This window comes from Protobothrops mucrosquamatus, unplaced genomic scaffold, assembly GCF_001527695.2.
Source record: "Protobothrops mucrosquamatus isolate PMUCROS unplaced genomic scaffold, P.Mucros_1.0 scaffold154, whole genome shotgun sequence".
Classification (NCBI taxonomy): domain Eukaryota; kingdom Metazoa; phylum Chordata; class Lepidosauria; order Squamata; family Viperidae; genus Protobothrops; species Protobothrops mucrosquamatus.
Window position 1 is genome coordinate 156,541 of NW_015386518.1, and position 18,732 is coordinate 175,272.

Consider the following 18,732-nt stretch of genomic DNA (forward strand, 5'->3'; position numbering starts at 1 on the left):
AGCCACTGTGAACTCCCACAATTGTGGTCTTCCTGGCTGGGAAGTGACCCAAACTGTACATTTGGAGAAGCCATTTAAGAATGTCACAAGTAGTAAGACTTAAAGAGAAGGAAACAGCAGGCCTTTTTATTACAGATACGAAGTCCCAGGTGAAGTCATCCAAGGTGACACAGAACACACAAAAAAATGGCTTTTGTTCCTTTAAGGGAAATTGCAAAGGGAAGAGGTCCAGGATACTGCAGAAGGAAGAAGAAAGGAGCACCAGGGTAAATTCCCAAGGCCTCGGGAATTACAGTGAGCTGGGAAGCGTCTGGGAAAGTGATGCCTTACAGAATCCTAAGGAGAATGGCAATTGCTAGCTTTGTAAGAAAAGAAATAAAACGATCTGAAACTTCATCCTTCAAATGGTTCCACATCGCTTTTTCTCTGCCAAGGGAGGGGGCAGTTAAAAACTTCCAATGCTCCTGGGAAATTCCTCCAGCAAAACTTCCGGCCCAGCAGATCCACAGAGCATCGAGGTCCAAGAGGGGTGGGGCGGGGGGCTCCCTTAACTCAGCAGCAGCCAGGCCTGGAGTCAAAAGGTGGATTGACCGATCCCTCACACCATAACAAAGGAACACCCTCCTGCCTGCTGAAAAAGGAGCTGGCATGCTTAGGAGAAACCACACTCCCATGATTAAGAAGCCTTCGAATATATTTTTTTTAAAAAAAGAGGATTAAAAAGCAAAATAAAGAGATAGTGATGAGAGGATGAGAGGGGAGGGGGCAGCGAGAGGGAAATCAAGAGCCTGATTTTATGCCTGGAAGAGGGAAGGAGAAGGGGTCACTTTACAGGAGATTTTACAAGATTTCTGACTTTTAGAGGAGGCAAATCCAGACACCCCCCCAATCTTATGCAAAAGATCCCCCTGCGTGGAAGAGGGAGAGCAAGGATCACTTTAGGTTTTAGGAGATTTCTCCCCCCCCACACACACACACATACTTTTTGAGGGGGCAAATAGGGACCTCCATTTTTTTGCAAAAGACCCCCAAGTATGGAAGGAGGAGAACGGATCACTTTAGATTACTTTTTTTAGGATACTTCTGCCACTTTGGGAGGGGGCAAACAGGGACTCCAATGGAAGAGGAAGAAGGGATCACTTTGGGGAGATTTCTGCCACTTTGGCAGGGGGCAAACGGGGCCTCCAATCTGATGCGAAAGATCCTCCCTTGCGTGGAAGAGGGAGGAGAGGATCACTTTGGATCAGATTCGGGGAGATCCCTGCCACTTTTGGAGGAAGCAAACGGAGACACTGATCTTCCGCAAAGGATCCCCCACCCCACCCGCATGCTTGAGGGAGGCCGAAGAGATCCCATGTTGTTAGATCACAAGAGATTCCTGCCCCTTTTCGAGGAGGGGGGAAGATGCAACGCCTCCCCTCCAAGCCAGGAAAGGCGGACCGACGAGCCAAGAGTCCCAGCCCCACTTCCGCGATGCCCCCTCCCGAAGACGGGACCGGCCGGGGGGGGAGCAGGCTTCCTCCAGGCCTGATCGCCCCCCAAGGAAGAGCCAGGCCCGGCTGGAGGGGGCCCAAAGGACATCGGGGGTCCGGGGGGCCCTCCACGTGCCCTGCCGGGGGAAAGAGACCCCCCCAGTCCGCCCCTCGGCTCCTTTGCCCCCCGAGGGCCGAGGCGAGGCCGGCGGGCCCGGGAGGAAACAATGAAGCGGCGCTTCCTCGAGGGGGAAGCAGCCTCGCCCGGGCAGGAAGGGCCGGCGCTGCTCGCGGGGGGGGAGGGGGGAGGGGCCTGCCGGGGCTTCCCGGGCCTCGGATGAGTGGCGAGGCCCGTCGGAAGGCCCCAGGAGCGACGATGGATCCGGGCAAGGTCGGGGGAAAAAAACACCTTTCCCCCCTTCCGGGGTCTTGGCCGACTTTGGCCTCGCCCGGCCCGGCTTGGCGCGCTACGCGAGTCCCCGGCTTCAGCCCGGCCGACTAGGCCGCGGCGGAGGCGCTCCGGACCGGAACTCCCCGCCTCCTCACGCCCCCTTCCTCCCCGTCAGGCCGGCCGGGAAAAGGGTCCCCGGAGCCCCCGGCCGAGCCGCCCGCCACGCCGGATACCCGCCTCCTCCGCCGCCGCCGCGCCGTCGCCGGTTCCCGGGATCGCCTCATAAAAGTAAAGCGGGGATTAACGGGGGAGGCGGAGGGAGGAGAAGGGGGCGGGGCCGGCTCTTAAAGGGGCCGCGCGCCATTTCTCCTCAGAGTTTCTCTCTCTTTTTTTTTTACCTCAGCCGCCGCCGCCGCCGCCGCCGCCACACGCACACTGACAACTGAAGCCAGCGCGGGCGCGGCGCCGCCCCCTCAGCCACGTGACGCGCGGCGGCGGGGGGGCGGGGCCGCACGCGCGAGGTGGGGCGTCAGGTGGCCGCGGCACGCCCCCTTCGCCCGCGGGCCAGCGCCAGCGCGCCTGCGTGGCAGGGGAGGGAGGGCGAGAAGAAGAAAAGGAGGCGCGTTACCCCGTCCCTCCCTGTTTGTTTTCCTCGGCTCTCGCCCCGCCCCCGAGCACGTGACTCTGTTTGGATCCCTCTCTCTCTCTCTCTTTTTTTTCCCTCCCCCCCATCTCTCGTCTCGTCCCCCGCAACCTAACCAACCTTTCTCCTTTTCCAGCCTGGGGGTGGAGAAAGTGAAAGATTTCGGCTGTATACTTCCGGTTCCTGTGCGACAGGCATCCCACGATGCGGGGCTGGCCACGCAAGCAAAGCATCGGCAAACGGGCAAAGTCTCTACCGATGCTTTGCGAGGAGTTTATTTACTCATTCGTCTCTGCCCGGGCTAATTTTAGATCTTGGGCGGTGGAGAGAATTTTTCTATCGTTCGGGAGGCCTGCCCCGCATGTTCCATTGAGAACCGGACGTGTTGAACCCAGAGAACGCCTCTTAGCCTCCTTTACTCTTTGGCTTTCCAATATGGTCGCCCGAGAACGCCTTTCTCTTCGTGGTTCCCCCCTGCTTCCGGTCAGCTGACCTCAGCTTCCTTTCTCTCACCCCTTGCCCACCTCGCAGGCGGGGGGGCGTGGCCAGAGCCACGTGACCGGGCGCGGGCGGCTCCGGCGGCGGCCATGTTGTGCGGCCCTGAGGGCGGCCGGGCCAGGAGCCTCGCCGGGCTATGGCGGGCTCCGCTTCCTCCCCCGTCGCCGCCGCCGCCTCTTCTTCCTCCTCCTCTTCTTCTTCTCCTCCCTCCTCCTCCTCCTCGCCGGTCCCGTCCAGCAACTGGCTCTCCGGGGTCAACGTGGTGCTGGTGATGGCCTACGGGAGCCTGGTGAGGCCAATCCGCTCCCCTGGGCCGCCGCCTTTCGCCTTCGCCCTTCCCTCAGGCGGGCTGGGACTACACTCCCCATCGCCCCCAGGAGAGGGGGAGAGCGGGCTTCTGGTCCTCCTGGTTCGGGGATGGGAAGGGGGGAAGGAAACCGGTGCCCTGGACTGGGGAGGGGGTGGGGGGCGCCGTGGGCGATGGGCTTTGTAGTGCGGGAGAGAGAGGGGGGGTGTCTTGGGCGATGGGAGTTGGAGTTCTACAGCCGGGGTTTGGAGAGCGGAGGCCTGAGATCATCCGTTTGATTTATTACAGTACATAATATTACGTGCATAAAATTTATGTCGGTGTTATTGTAAGAATCGCCTGGCAGGGCAGATTTAATTCTGAATAAACAATGTAGAAAAATCTTAATAGAATAGAATATAGAATAGAATAATAGAATAGGATATAGAATAGAATAATAGTGCAGAATAGAATATAGAATAGTAGAAAATAGAGTAGAGAATAGAACAGAGAATAGAATAGAACTGGAATGGGCGTCATAAAGATGTAATATTAAATATAAATGAATGAATAAAAATACTGCTTTTATGGTCTGGCATAGCCGGATGTGAAGACTGGATTTGGCCTTTTAGAGTCCATTCCTATTATTATTATTATTATTTATTCATTACTCTTCTTAGTCTTCGTTATTACTGTTTAGTGCCACAGAATTAATTATGAATATACTAGAGTAATATATGTTAATGATATAAGTTAATATTGTTACTCTGTTACCTGTATACCTTGTCACACAATCAGCCAGATGTTTAGACTGGATTTGGCCATTTGGAGTCTTTCCTATTACTACTTCTACTATTATTATGATTATGATTATTACTATTATTATTTCTTTCCTGGTTTTCCTCGGGGTTCAAACTTTTCTCTGGGATTCAAACCTTCTAGGGCCATCCCCACCACACCCCTGCAAGGTAGGCTAGGCTGCCCCTCCTTGCAGCTGGGGAGGGTCCCCTCTTCGCATCAGGAGCCCCACCAACCCTACCTTTGCCTCCTCTCCAGGTCTTCGTCCTGCTCTTCATCTTCGTCAAGAGGCAGATCATGCGATTCGCCATGAAGTCTCGCCGGGGCCCCCATGTGCCGGTGGGCCAGCACGCCCCCAAGGTAGGTGGGTGGACAAGCCGGTGTCTTTTCCTGTCTGGATGGCGGGAGATCCTCCTCCTCTCTGGAAACACCCCTGCCTGCTAGCTCTGATGATGTAACCTACTTGGGTCATGAAACTTCTGCAAGAAAACCACCCACTCAGAGAGCACCAAGGACCCCCTCATTTCAACCTTGAGCTCCGAATATTCTCCTTTGTCGACGGCTCCAGGGCATGTTATAATCTGCAACCGCGGGAGCATCTCCATAATTATATTTCTGCCGGTCTTGGCTGCTTCCTAACAGATACGTTTGCGGTGGCAGGCAGCCAAATCCATCAGAAATTGCTCCCCCAGTCAGGAGCAATCTATCTTTAAACACAAGGTGGCAGAGTCCGAACGGGAGATTTGCGAAACTCATCCTTGTCTCCTCTCTCTTCTTTCCATTCTTTTCTCCTCTCAGGGACTCAAGGAGGAGATTGACATCCGACTGTCCCGGGTTCAGGACATCAGATACGAACCCCGGCTGTTGTTCTACAGTGACACTCGGCTGCTACAACTGGAGTCGCCTAGAAACCCATGTACTTGGACCCTGGACCCTGGAGTGGGTGGGTGGGATGAGGGCAGCAGCCTGGGAGCTCTGGTCCCAACTAAGCTTCCTCCCTTTCCATTTCAGTCCCTTACGACTACGTGTATCGGATGAAAGCTTTGGATGCTGTCAGAGAAGCAGGTAAGAACAGTGAAGTGTCCAGCAGGGCAACAAGGGGTCCATTGTTTTGCACTTGGCTTCAGTTTAGCTGCCAGGGGCTACCTGGGGTGTAAGAAGATAATCCGAGGAGGGGGCTTCCCATTTTGGAAACGGCCTTTGAGGGTGCTCTGTTTGGAGAAACTTTGGTTTGTAAAGATGACTTCATTAGACGTGTCTAATGACTCCAGGAGCTAGCGTGGTGTCAGTTCAAGGCATCAGGCTAGATACCAGGAGGAAATGAGTTCTAGTCCAGCCTTAGACATGAAAGCCGGCTGGGTGACTTTGGGCCAATCACCAGGAGATGGTGAGTTATAGTCCCGCCCTAGGCATGAAAGCTGACTGGGTAACTTTGGGCCAATCATCAGGAGGCTGTGAGTTCTAGACCCGCCTTAGGCTTGAAAGCCGGCTGGGTGACTTTGGGCCAGTCACCAGGAGGCTGTGAGTTCTAGTCCCACCCACTACAGGATTCCACAAAGCCAGTCAACCCAGGCTCCTGGCCTCCTTGCCAGGCGTGTCGTGTGAGCGTGTCTCTCGTGTGCTTCCCTCCGCAGAGATCCCCTACTCCATGGAAGGCAGGTACCCCAAGTTGCTCATTGAGAAGAACTTCCAGGCTTACTTGCTTGATCTCCGCAACTCCAGCAGCCCTTTGAAGGGGCTCCGAAAGACTCTGATCGATGCCCTCCTGGACGGCTACGAGGACGCCCGCTACGGGACCGGGGTGAGTGCCCGTTGCCTTCCAGGGCTGGAGCGTGGCTGGGGAGGGGGCTGGTCCTATCGTGGCCATTGACCCTTCCAGTTCAGGCAGCTTTTAAAGATGGGTGGGTTTGCTTCTCCCCCCCCTCTCTTTCTGCCACAGACCTTCAGCAGAGCGGAATTCCTGAAGTTCCAGGAGGCCCTGCGCGAGCTGGCAACGATGTAAGTTGGCCGAGGGGCTGCGGTTGAGGGAAGGGGCAGGATAAGAAGAGTCAGAAGGGACCCCGGAGGTCTTCTAGTCCAACCCCCTACTTGAGCAGGAGACCTTATTATGCCATTCCAGACAGGTCCAGTCTCTTCCCTTGAAAACCTCCAGTGATGGGAGGAAGGAAGGAAGGAAGGAAGCTGGGGGAAGGGAAAGGAATTGAGAAGGGAGGGAGGGAGGGAGGCAGGGGGAAGGGAGGAAGGAAGGAAAAAAGTAAAAAAGAATGGGTAGGGACAGCAGAATCACAATTGGAAAGGGCCTCAGAGGTCTTCTAGTCCAACCCCCTGCTCAAGCCCCTCCTCCTCCCTCAGCCTCAAGGCCCGGGGCGAGAGCAGCCAGCGGCAGCACCAGTCGGCGGCCAAGGACCTGACCCTCTTGCCGGACCTCTCCAGCCCCACCATCCAGGTCACCTACCTGCCCTCCAGCCACAAGAGCAAGCGGGCCATGCACTTCCTGGAGCTGAAGAGTTTCAAGGACAGCTACAACACCCTGGAGAGCACCCTGTGAAGCTCCCACCTGCGCTAGGGGGGGCAGGGGGCGGGCTCCGATTCCCCCCCAAAAAAAATCTGGACCAAACCAACCTGGCTGCCTCTGCCCAGGCTTGGCTGCCCCTCGCGGCCCGTCCCTTGCTGTGAAAAGATTCTGGGGTGGGCAGGGCGGAGAAGACTCCCCCCCACACACACTTCCTTCCGGCCTCCGAAGCTTTGTAAATCACCCTGTTTTTCTTTTCATATTTTTTTTTTTAAATCTTGCCTCTTGTTTATTGACAAAAGACTCGTTTCTCCCAGCATGCCGAACAAACCGAGATCGGGCCAGAGATCAAAGTTCGGGTGAGACTTTTCAGTCTCGGTCTGGTTTATTTATTCCTCCTTCGAGGCCGCCCCGGCGGACGGTTCTTGGCTTTTCCCTGTTTAAAAAAAAAAAATAACAATAAAAACAAATCGTTATCTCCAAACTAATCAGCTTGGCAACTGGACCTCTCAACTCGGGGCCGATTGTTGCACGGAGCCAGCTGACTGCCCAGCCGGAGGGCTCGTCAAACAAGAACGGGGGGGGGGGAAGGGGGGTGTTCCATTTTTGAAGCCGTCTTGTCACTAAGTGGAATCAGGCATCTGTGTGATGCGTCCGTATTGGGGGGGGCATCAAAGCGCCAAGGTCAACGGGGAAGCCGGGAAGAGCGTGAAAAGCTTCACTGGGTGGTTGGGAGCCTCCCCAGTCTAACCAGTTGACCCCATCCAGGGGTGGGGGGGACATGGATGTGGTTCTTCCTGGCCAGCTGTCCCTTCTTCAAGGTCAATGGGATGTGTCCACTCAACCGTGTGCACTCAACTTTGTTCCGGGGGAACAATGACCATCATCGGACGAAGCGAGAGATCAATAAACTAGCATTCTAGCTACGCCAGTGATGGAACAAGGCTGGTGGGAATGGGGGACGGAGAAGAATGAGCGTCGCACTAATGTGGGAGGACGCCTGACAATAATTAGCTGAGATGAATCGAACGTCGCGTGTTCTTTCCAAAATAGACCCATTATGTTGGACAGGGCTTCTTTTAGGAGAAGAGTGGCGATTTTTTTCCATCCTGGTTTAGTTGAAATAAACAGGTTTATTTCTCTGTCGGCAACGGTTTCCACATTCCCCCCTGCAAAGCTATTTTTTTTTCTCCCTTCTCAACCTTCCTGTTGAAAATGGTTTTCCGGCAAGCCACGAATGTTAGTTCAGGGTAAAAGTAAGTTGGGCATTAGGGTAAGGTGCTAGGAAGATAATTTGGCCGGTCAATGGTGACTTCACAGCAGAAATGTTTAAAGCTTTCTCAAACTTTATGAGAGTATATATTTTTGAATAAAAGTGGTGCGTTCAAGGAGATCATCGGGGAAATAAATTATAAGTTCAATTAAAAAGAAATAAATATTCTGTCCAGTTGTGGCTTTGTTGTTCCTATGTTTTCAAAGCTATAAATGAAATGTGAGATAAATTGATCCAGGTTTCGTTTTTTAAGCTGGGGTACCAATTCCTGCAAACGTCTCTAACGAATTCGCTTTAATAAGACTTCTTTCAAGCACAGTTAGGCTGAATTATCCCAATTCGTTAATTAAGAGCCAGTGTGCTTTTGAAAAGTGGAAAGCTGGTCTGGTTTATACACCCATCTTTAAAAAAAAAAAAAAGCTTTGAAATAAAGAATACATTGACACTAATCTGGTTTTTATTTATTAACTGGACTAGCCCTTTAGAGATGTCTTTATGTTCTACAAATATTTTGCAGAGAAATGTCGAATAATACATGAAAACTTTATAATTCTGAGATAGTTGCTGGCATATTCTTATACAAGCCCACCAGTTTATGGATGTATTTTAATTTAATTATTTATTTTTTATTATTTTATTTTATTTTTATCTGCATTCTTTTTCCCTCTTGAATTCTGCCACTTGATCCTGCTTCTCTTTCTGGAGGTTCAGCTAAATCTCTTCTCTGGAAACGTGTAGCTTTAGAAGTGGGATCCCACAAAGAGTTTGGAGCCCACCAATGTCCCCCCCTTTTTTCTCCCTCCCCCCCCCCGCCAAAAAAGGGGAAAAATAAGATTGCTGGGCACCTGAATTTAAAGCTCTCTCTCTCTCTCTCTCTCTCTCTCTCTCTCTCTCTCTCGTGTAAAAGTAGGGTAGCCGTTCCAGGGCATGGAGAGATGTTGATGGGCTATTGACAAAACTCAAGAGATGGGACAAAAAAAAAAATCAATTGGATAATTGATCTCAGGGAGCGTAAGGGGCACAGCCCCTGCCCTCTAGGGTGCCCGAGGGTAGCCAGAGACGGTTATAAAGGAGGGAGGCTGGCCAAGCGGCAGAGGGATGCCGAGAACGGGCACGATGCAGGTGAGAGGGAAAATTTAGCACAGGTGTGGGCGAGGGGGCGTCTTCCCCTTGTGCAGCTGGAAAAGCAGACTGGGAGAATAAAAGGGTCAAGGAAATCTACCAAATGTGGGGCTTCTCCTGGCACTGGATTTAAACTGGGGGTGAGTTTGGTGCCCACCAGCAGCAATTTTGGGCGGAATGAAAATCTCTTGCTGGCTTTATTGGCAGGGCGGGGGATTCTCTCCCGTTTTCTGGGCTTGGTCCCAAAATTAATTTAGGAGGCAGCAGGTGCTGGCAGAGGCTTGTAAATCTGCAGGTGGAGAGAGTGCCCACGGATGGTCTGGGTTGGATGTTTAAAGGTAGACTGCACTGGCATGCAGAGGTTCCCTTTTGCTGCCGGAATTAATAATTTTTCTCTCTGAGTGTGGCAGTCACGTTCTGAAGGCCATCTAAGAGAACATATAAATCAAGTTGAGAGCTTTACATCTTTCCGTATCTCTTTCTCCCTTCCTTCCTTCCTTCCCTTTCATCCTCTTCCCTTCCTTCCCTATCTATCCATCCATTTCCTTCCTTCCCTACCGCCTGTCTTCTTCCTTCCTTCCTTCCTCTCTCTTCCCTTCCTTCCCTATCCATCCATCTTCCTTCCCTTTCTCTTCCTTCCCTCCCTCCCTCCCTCCCTCCTTCCTTCCTTCCTTCCTTCCTTCCTTCAAACCAAGTCCACTTCATCTGGTTTCCCAGAAAAGTTGTGGCACAACAGGTTATCTAAATCCACAGGTTAAATGCAGTGTGAGGTTTCAGCTGAAAGGTGCCATGTTTTCCAAACGAAAGCAGCCACGTTTTGTGCAGTGACACTCAAGCGTTGACCGGCAGCCCTTGACTCACAACCCTGTTCCCCTAACTTAACAACTGCAGCAATTGCCTTAACAACATGCAACGAGCAAGTTCATAAAACCCGCTGAACAACTGCCTCACTTAGCCACGCAAATGTTGGGCTCCACTGCGGATACAAGTCGTGTAAAAAGACTCATAACTTGATGGGAACTTAATTCACACAGATGATGTTTGTGAGTCCATCTACCCCAAATTGCGGTGATCTTTAAGTGTGTGTGTCTCTCTCTCTTTTTTGCAGTTCCATCCTGGCCTGGAAAAGTCCCCTCAGCTTTGGGCGCCCGGCTTTTCGCTCCCCGGCCTCTATCTGATATGTTTGATATTAGGTTGTTCTACTGTGAAACCCAACTAAATATCAAACATATTCCGAGAGCGGCCGGGATTGTTCGACCAGCATCAAGAGCGCCCACCGGAAGAGAGAGAGCTGGGTCAGTTCGGGGTCTTTCAAACCCCCTTCCTGGGTCTGGACGGAATTTTTCCAATCTGGGTGTTTGGGAATTGAATTCTCACCACAGGGAAATGCTTCCCCAGCATTGAAAAAGGAGAAAAAATGTAAGAAAATGACTCAAAATCTCCAGAAGTTGTGAATGCTCCAACGTTGGAAGTTTTTAAGAAGAGACTGGACTGGACTGTCTGAAATGGTAGAGAGTTTCCTGCCTGAGCAGGGGGCTGGACTAGATGACCTCCAAGGTCCCTTCCAACTCTGTTGTTCTGCTCTTCTTTTTTCCTTCCTTAATTCCTGAAGCTTCAAAAGCCATTCAGTTCTATTCAGTTTTAGGGGGGGTGCACCCCGTTTTTTTGCCTCTAGCAAGAGAAGGGGGGGTTGAGATGCACCCGGATGTGGACCCTGATTATTTTTATTTAGGCTAATTTTTGCAATGTCCCGCCTCCGCCTGCCCTACTCGGCCTGGCCACCAGAGGGCAGGCTAATTATCCCCTTTGCAATTCCGCTTTCCTTGAAGAGCTAGATTTTTGCTTGCAAGCCTCAGAGCTGAGGATGGTTTTTATTTTTCCTAATTTGGCTTTCTCAGGAGAAAATTAAAAGAGATTTTTGAGTCTTTGATGAAAGAAGTATATCTCACTTTAATTGGGGGGGGGATGTTTGACAATTGGAATGGTTTATGACGAAATACTGTGTATTATTGCTAATTTTAGAGACACCTCATCTTTGGATCTGTTCCAAAGAGACTCGGAACTTATTCTTTTTTCTATCCTATTCCTTCTTTTCCTTTTTCGACTTCTAATCTTCCCGTTCTTCGTTTTCCCAACTCTCTCTCGTTCGCCGGTTTCTTAGATTTCACTTTTTTTGTGGAAACTGAATAAAGTTAAAAACAAACCAAGAACAACAACAAAAAAAAAGAACTGTCCCTTCCCCCCCCCGGATCTTACAGAACTGGACCCGCCTGAGAGGCTGGCTAAGCCGTGGCTTGTTTGATCGTGGCTTATGAAATAAAACCCCAACGGGTTGGGTTGGGGCTGGAGCCACGAGTGCCGTCGTAACTCCGAATGCCGTAAATTGAGGACCACCCGGAGCCCTCTCTGTTCTAGCAGGAGACGTCCGTGAAGCTGCAGACAAGTGCAGCTGGGAGGGGGTCCCCCAAAGGTCATCTAGTCCACCCTCTGCAATGTGCAGGGAAACCAGTTCCAGCATCCGCCGTGCTCGGCTTTCGGGGAGACCGTCCTCCCTGCCCTTCTTTCCTCTCCGGGAACAAAGCTTTCCCCCCCCCCATAGCCCTGCCCCTCCTGCTGGCCTTTTTCCCCACTTTGGGAAGTCTATTAGTAGCAACCAGCTGTCCACCCAGTGGGGCCAAATATGGCCATTGTCCTCAGCCTGCAAACATCTCCCTCGGCCTCGGAGGACAATGGAGGAGGGAGGGAGATTGGGGGGGTGTCCCTGGAGAAGGATCTCGCCCCCTCCCCGGGTGGTCAAATCCCAGAAAGGGAAGACTGGTGCGCCAGCTTGAAGGAGGGGGCCCTTATAAAAAGAGCAGAGGGGGCGATCAGCCGATTGCAATCGCCCCCCGTGCCACTTTGCCCATCGGTCCGGCTTCTCCGCTCGTTCGCCCGCGTGCCCACCGCCCTCCGGCACCATGGAAGCCATCAAGAAGAAGATGCAGATGCTGAAACTGGACAAGGAAAATGCCTTGGACCGGGCAGAACAAGCCGAGACGGAGCAGAAACACGCCGAGGAGAGAAGCAAGCAGGTGGGGGCCAGGATAAACCTGGTTTAGAGAGAGAAAAAGAGCGAAAAAGGCGGCTTGAGGACTAGCAGCTTGAGGCTTCCGAAACCTAGACCGCCTTGGCTCGCCCGGATGCAGCAATTTCCTCTTTGCTTTGGGTCTGTCCTACCTCACGGGGCTGTTGTGTCGCTCCAGGGAGGGTATGGACAGACAGAGAATCTGTCTTTTGAGAGTCAGACCAACTTCAGGTTTTATTTCTCTCTTCTTGCTTGGGGTAAATAAGTTCTTGATTCAGGACTGAGCCCAGAAAATTTGGCTAAAATCCAATGTTTTTCCCAAATTCCAGATAAAAAAACCCCCCAAAAAACCTGGCTTAGGTTTGTCCTATAAAGGAATCTGGGATTTAGATTAAAGTAACGATCTGGTCCTCAATCCCAGCAATCTCCAATTTGGGAAACCTTGCATTGACAGGAACCACCGTGAGCTTATAAGTCTTCAAAAAAAAATTTAGCAGGAATATTCCTGCCTTTATTAAAATCTCTCTTGCAATCTTAAGCTACATTAAAGCTTTTACCGGGAAAGAAAACTTTTCTCAAAAACGTCTCGGCTTCAGAGGGCTGGGAGAAAATATTGAAAAGAGCCAAGAAAACTTTATTTTTCCATCTGTTCTTTTTGACAAAACGTTTAAATATAAATTAGATGGGCAAGCCAATCTCTAAAACTGCCCATCAAAAATCCCCTCCACTGGGTAAACTGGTCAAACTGGACTGAAGGGTAAACTTGAAAAGATCAGTCCTCTCATTTTTAATATTTTCTTATCCGTGCTTTGGAGAAAAAAGAGGAGAGAACGCCAATCGGAGTTGGAGACCCCCTTCCCCAATTTAGGCAGGCGAAGGAAAACCTCAGATGATTGATCCGCAAAATAAGTTAAAAGCCGGCAAATAAATTTCACCCAAAGCTCCTTTTTATAAAACAGAAACGAAAGGCTTAATTCTTTGATTAGGGATTCGGCTTGTACTCGGGAGATGTGCAAAAGATTTGGGAATAGTTTTTGTCCACTGTCGAAGTGGCTTCAGGAAAAATAAATACAGCAATTTTAAATTGCCTTAGAAATGACGTAATAAATCTATTTTCTTCGAAGCCGCATCAACAAAAGGGTAACCAAGGGAGGGAACAAATCTATTTTATTTTATTTTTTTACTTTGGGTGGACCGTGCCTTTTAAGGTTCTGACTTCCAGGCGTTTAAAAAAAAAATATCAGAAAAAAGTTGGCATGCAGTCCGAGAAAGGGAACGAACGAGGCTGAACAGGAGATTAGCAATTAAGCTGAAAAATGGAAAGTGCTGGCGTCTTTTAGCCTTGAGCAAAGACAATTGAGGGTAGATGGGATGGACATTTATTTTTATTTTTATTTCTTTATTAAACTCGTTTGGTTCCCATCTTGCTACCAGGTCTTTGGAAAACAACAGAAGGAAGATCAGGGCAAAAATGTCTTCTCATTCATTCTAGAGGGCAGGAGAGAAAATAATGGAGGTTAAGTTAATTTAAGTGAATTAAGTCGAGTTGAGTTGAGTTAGTAAAGTAAAATTAAGTAAATTTTAAGATAAGTTGAGTTGACTTGAGTTGACTTGAATGGAGTTAATCAAGTAAAATTAAGCTGAGTTTGTAAGTAAAATAAAGTAAAATTTAAGTTGGGTTGAGTTGAGTTATGTTACATTAATAGGGTAAAATTAAATTGAGTTAAGCTAGTAAAGTAAAATTAAGTTGAGTTGAGTTTGTAAAGTAAAATTAAGTTGAGCTGAGTAAACCTAATGTAACTCAACTTAATTTTAGTTAAATTAACTTAAGAAGTTACTGCAGATTTTTATGTTAGAAAAAATTATATTCCTAAGACTAAAGAGGGGGTGGAGAGTGGCAGGAATGTCCCAGAAAGATGATGGCCTTTTTCTCTTTGAATGTGGAGCTGGACAGTCACTTGGCATGGGTGCTGGAATGTGAAGATGGGCTGAGCAGGGGGTTAGACTAAGTGGCCTCAGGTAACCTTGCCAACATTGGGACACTAAATTAATTGATTGTGAGCTTAGCCACAAGACTGTTTCTCCAGGGATGAGAGAAGAGAGGAAGCGGATATGAGAGACAGAGAGACAGAAAGGGAGGGAGAGAGACAGAAGGAAGGAAGGAAGGATTAGAGGAGGCAGGAAAGATGGATTAGAGGGGGAAGGAAGGGAAAGAAAGAAAGAGGGAAGGAAGGAAGGAAGGAAGAAGGAAGGAAGGAAAGAAGGAAAGAGAGAGTGAAACAGAGAGACAGAAAAAGATAGAGTTTCCGAGCTACTGCAAAGTGCACTTAGCCCTCTTTGTTCTGATTGCTTTGCAAATCCATGCCTTTAACCTAAGAGTTGGGGCTGAGTTATTCCTCCTTCTTCTCCTTCTCCCCCTTGGCAGTTTTGAGCGCGTTCTGCACATGTTCAGAGGCTCCCTCTGCTCTTTGCCCTTTGCCACCTGGGGAGTTTTCTCCCCGGTCCGTGTTTAAGAAACACAACATCAAGAAGCATTTTAACATTTCGCTGCAGCTGTCATGTGCCGTAAACCTGTGCGCACTCGGCATATGCTCAGAGACCACCCTGTGATTTTTTTTGCTGAGACACTCGGAGAGCACATTCTGAGATCTGATCACATTCATCTCGGTGTGGATGGCTGCGGGAGGGGGGCAGAAAGCCACATGTTGGCATAACGGGGTGGGCAGCCGGAGTGGCGTGGCACCCTGTGGGCAGTGAGAAAGACCATGCAAAGCTCATGTCCGGTTGCTTATTTGGTCCGGCTGAGCAAAGCCTTGGCAGGGAAGAGATGGAAGGGAGGGGAGGGGGGGTCATACTCTGCGGGGTTTTGGGGTGAGCGTGCAGCTGACAATAGACTGGGGGGGCTCCTTCCCTGCCTGGTTTTTATTTCCAGGCAAAGCTCAGGTTACACAATGACACACGCACACACACACAGAGAGGAAGGAGATTAGCTGGCACAGATTTGATGGGGACGAACTGCCCTCTGATCTCAGTGGGCAAAGCTGCAGCCTCCTTGGATGGCCGGCCATAAGAATGAGGCTGTTCCCGTTATTGGGATATTTTAATGAGTGTAGTTTTCATATTTTAATTATCTTCCTACTCCTGTCTTTGTGAACTGTAAGCCAGAATACAGAATACAGAATAAAATAGAGAAATGAAGAATAGAATAGAATAGAATAGAATAGAATAGAATAGAACAGAGTAGAGTAGAGTAGAGTAGAGTAGAGTAGAGTAGAGTAGAGTAGAGTAGAGTAGAATATAAATAATAATAGAATAGAATATAGAATTTGGAATATGAATAGAATAGGAATAGAATATAGAATAAAATAGAATAGAATATAGAATTTGGAATAGGAATAGAATAGGAATAGAATATAGAATAGAATGGAATGGAATGGAATGGAATGGAATAGAATAGAATAGAATAGAATAGATGGATGGATGGAAGGGGGAAAGGAAGAAAGAAAAAAGATGGGAGGGAGGGAGGAAGGAAGGGGAGGAGGAAGAGAGGGAGGGAGAAGGAAGGAAGGGGAAGGTGAGGAGGAAGAGGGAGAAGGAAGGAAGGAAAGAAGGAAAGAAGGAAAGAAGGAAGGGAAGGAGACGGAGGGAGGGAGGGATAGGGAAGGACAGAAGGATCCGGACAGAGAACCCCCCCCCCCACTTTCCCAGCAGACGCCCACGGCCCGTTTGGGACCCCCATATAACCCATTTCCCCCTTTCCTTTCCTGTCCTCCCCCCTCGCAGCTGGAAGACGAGCTGGTCGCCATGCAGAAGAAGCTGAAAGGGACGGAAGACGAGTTGGACAAATATTCGGAGGCCCTGAAAGACGCTCAGGAGAAGCTGGAAGTGGCTGAGAAAAAGGCGGCCGACGTATGTATGAAACGGGGGGGGGGGGGGAACAGGCTGGAGGTGCTGGAGAGGAGGAAGGCTAAGGGCCGCCTCTGCAGGACTACAACAAAGGGCTGGACTACAATACCCAGATGCCCCAGCCGAGCCCAGAGAGAGTCCGGTCCTCTTTATAGGTAGTCCTCGGCTTACGGCCACAACTGGGATGCCGCTTCCATCTCTCAAAATGAGTCTCATCGTAGGGACCGTCCCCACATTTATGACTTGATTTTTTGGGCTGCGGTCCTTCAGCCAGTCCCTGCAGTTCTTAAGAGAGTTGGAATGGACCTTGGAGGTCATCCAGTCCAACCCCCTGCTGAGGCAGGAGACCCCACCTAAAACATTTCGGACAAGCGGCTGTCCGGCCTCTTCTTAAAAGCCGAAGGACAGCCTCGTCCTTCGCCTTGGCAGCAGGCGTGTCTCCCCTGCCTATAAATGGAGGCCCAAGGGAGAATGTCACTTGAGGTTGAGCAGGGAAGGCCCCGTCGACGGCCGAGCTCCTTGTCACAAAGTTGGCGGGCCTTTCCCAGGCCAACCCGGCCTCGGTTTCCTCCCTGTAGGGCTGGCTCAGCCATCTGTCACGCACCGAAGGGCTGTCAGCGCCCTGTGCAGCTGTTGGGTGCCATTCAGAGGGGATCAGCTGTGTACAGATTTATCACCCCAAAGTATTTGGATGGACCCACCGGCTGTCATCGCCTCCGAGGGGGGGGCTTCTACCTGGAGGGGGCGCCATTGGACTGTTCTCCATTGGGGAGGGGGAGAATGTGAAGAGAGAGGGGTTGAGTTTTGGGGTGCTTAAATACAGGTCAGACCTTGACCTACAGCCACAATGGAGGTCTACATTTCTGTGGCTAGGTGAGACATTGGTTGAATAGGACAGGACAGGACAGGACAGGACAGGACAGAATAGAGGAATAGAACAGAACAGAACAGAACAGAATAGAATAGAATAGAATAGAATAGAATAGAATAGAATAGAATAGAATAGAGGAGTTGAAGTCCACCCCTCTTAAAGCAGGCTGGCTGGGGAATTATGGGAGTTGAAGTCCCCCCATCTGGAAGCTTCCGTGGTGGAGAAGCCCTGAGGGAGATGCCAGCTGGCAAGGAAAGCGAAGCGTCTTTCCTTAGGCATGCCAGCCATGCAGAGAGGAGACCCTGAAGAGGGTGTGAATCATCTCGAGAGGACAGCCTGGCAGGGCGAGGAATGCTTGGCGGTTCTCGGAGGCGAAGTGCAAAGCCGGGCTAAGGAGGGGGATGATGGGTCCAGAAAAAGTTGCAGGGAAGATTTGGCCAAGTCATTTCCTGTGGCTGACCTGTCTGGTCCATTTTGCGGAGCGGGAAATTAGAAACTCTGATTAGGAAGGAGAAAATACCGTAGCTCAAAACATAAGTGTCTGTCTGTGTGTCTGTCTGTCTTTCTATCTGCAAAGTCTAAATTGATGATGAAGAAAAAAGTCTTGCAGGTTTTAAATTGATCTACACTTCCAAGTGCACCTTCACAAGGACTAGATACTTGAAAATAAAAAAACATGTAATCCAAAATTCTCAGGGAGCCAAGCCTGGCTGTTAAGGCAGCCCTGTGTTGATTTTGTTTTAGCACAGAAGCTAACCTCCCAGTCCAGAAGACACGACAAACACTGATGTCACCATTCAAACACAGCAGCCAAAGTTTCCACTGGGCACAACAGTTAGACTCGAAAACACCCCTGACACTTTAAAAGAAATAAATCATGATTACAGCTAAGCTTTAATGGACCATAACCTGCTCTTCTGGCTGTTTTTTTTTTTAACCTCCCACCCCAAGTATAAATAACGTAAACCAGTAGGAAATAGATTTTCAGATCTTCCACTGATCTTCTAAGGGGGAAAGAATTTATGTGGTCCTGCCTGTGTGTCTCTGTGTGTTCTCCTAGCAGAAAAAAAAAAGAATAAGAGAGGACCTCAGCAGAAAGGAATGCTTTCCAGCCCCACAGAAAAACCTTCAGATGCTGTAGGTTAATTCCACGGTCCATATATGCCCATATATGTCTATCTGTGTATCTCGCACTCTTCAAACCATTTTTCCCCCAAATTCTGATTTTTCTGCCCCCTTTTTTCCCCTAGTTCCACTGACCGATCAACTGACTGTGCTGGAAAGAACTCATCCCATTGATCAGAGCAATGCTCCCCATAGGGACAGGGGCCAATTCAGGCGTCATGGCTGTGAGGTCAAAGGGGTAGAGCCTGGGTATTAATTGTGCGGTTTCAAAACTTCAGCAGTTTAGAGATGGGTGGACTTCAGCTCCCAGAATCCCCCAGTCAGCCTGCTTTAATTGGGGAGGACTTCAACTCCCAGAATCCTCCAGCCAGCCTGCTTTAAGAGGGGCGGACTTCAATTCCAAGAATCTCCCATCCATCTTGCTTTAATTGGGGAGGACTTCAACTCCCAGAATCCCCAAGCCAGGATGCTTTAAGAGGGGAGGACCTCAACTCCCAGAACCCCCCAGCCAGCTTGAATTAAGAGGGGTGGACTCCAACTCCCAGAATCCCCCAGCAAGTCAGGTTGGGCGTGGCGCCACTCTCCAGGGCAACGCCGTGGTGGCGTCATGAGGGGGCGTGGCACGTCCTGGTATTTGTGGCGGGCGGGCGGGCGGGCGGGCGGGGCGGAGCGGCGCAGGTCTCCAGGGCAACGGGCGCAGGGCGTTGTCGTCGTCATCCGGGGCCCGCGGGGCGCGTGACGTCACGGGGCGGGGCGCGCCCCGGTATTTGA

General features: G+C 50.3%; 2 protein-coding genes across 6 annotated transcripts in view; both read left to right on the plus strand.

Moving 5' to 3' along the window:
• The first annotated feature begins 3,204 nt into the window (after positions 1-3,204).
• On the plus strand, positions 3,205-6,660 carry CUNH1orf43 (chromosome unknown C1orf43 homolog). The gene is made up of 7 exons (XM_015813381.2): positions 3,205-3,293; positions 4,347-4,448; positions 4,887-5,004; positions 5,100-5,153; positions 5,723-5,889; positions 6,028-6,086; positions 6,441-6,660. Exons 1-7 carry the CDS (start codon positions 3,276-3,278, stop codon positions 6,634-6,636), a joined length of 714 nt encoding a protein of 237 aa, XP_015668867.1. The 5' UTR covers positions 3,205-3,275; the 3' UTR covers positions 6,637-6,660.
• A 5,292-nt stretch (positions 6,661-11,952) lies between these two features.
• TPM3 (tropomyosin 3) overlaps positions 11,953-18,732 on the plus strand; it is a 28,872-nt gene continuing 22,092 nt past the window's right edge. For all 5 annotated transcript variants that reach the window (XM_015813362.1, XM_015813366.1, XM_029283610.1 and 2 more), the window contains exons 1-2: positions 11,953-12,066; positions 15,843-15,968. In XM_015813362.1, coding sequence (XP_015668848.1) covers positions 11,953-12,066; positions 15,843-15,968 — 240 coding nt within the window. The remainder of the gene's footprint in view (positions 12,067-15,842; positions 15,969-18,732) is intronic.

What these genes read in the sequence shown, in the direction of transcription:
- CUNH1orf43 (XM_015813381.2), top strand. An exon ending in TGGGCCAGCACGCCCCCAAG is followed by an intron (nt 4,449 to 4,886) that starts GTAGGTGGGTGG and finishes TTCTCCTCTCAG; the next exon opens with GGACTCAAGGAGGAGATTGA. An exon ending in GGAGTCGCCTAGAAACCCAT is followed by an intron (nt 5,005 to 5,099) that starts GTACTTGGACCC and finishes TTTCCATTTCAG; the next exon opens with TCCCTTACGACTACGTGTAT.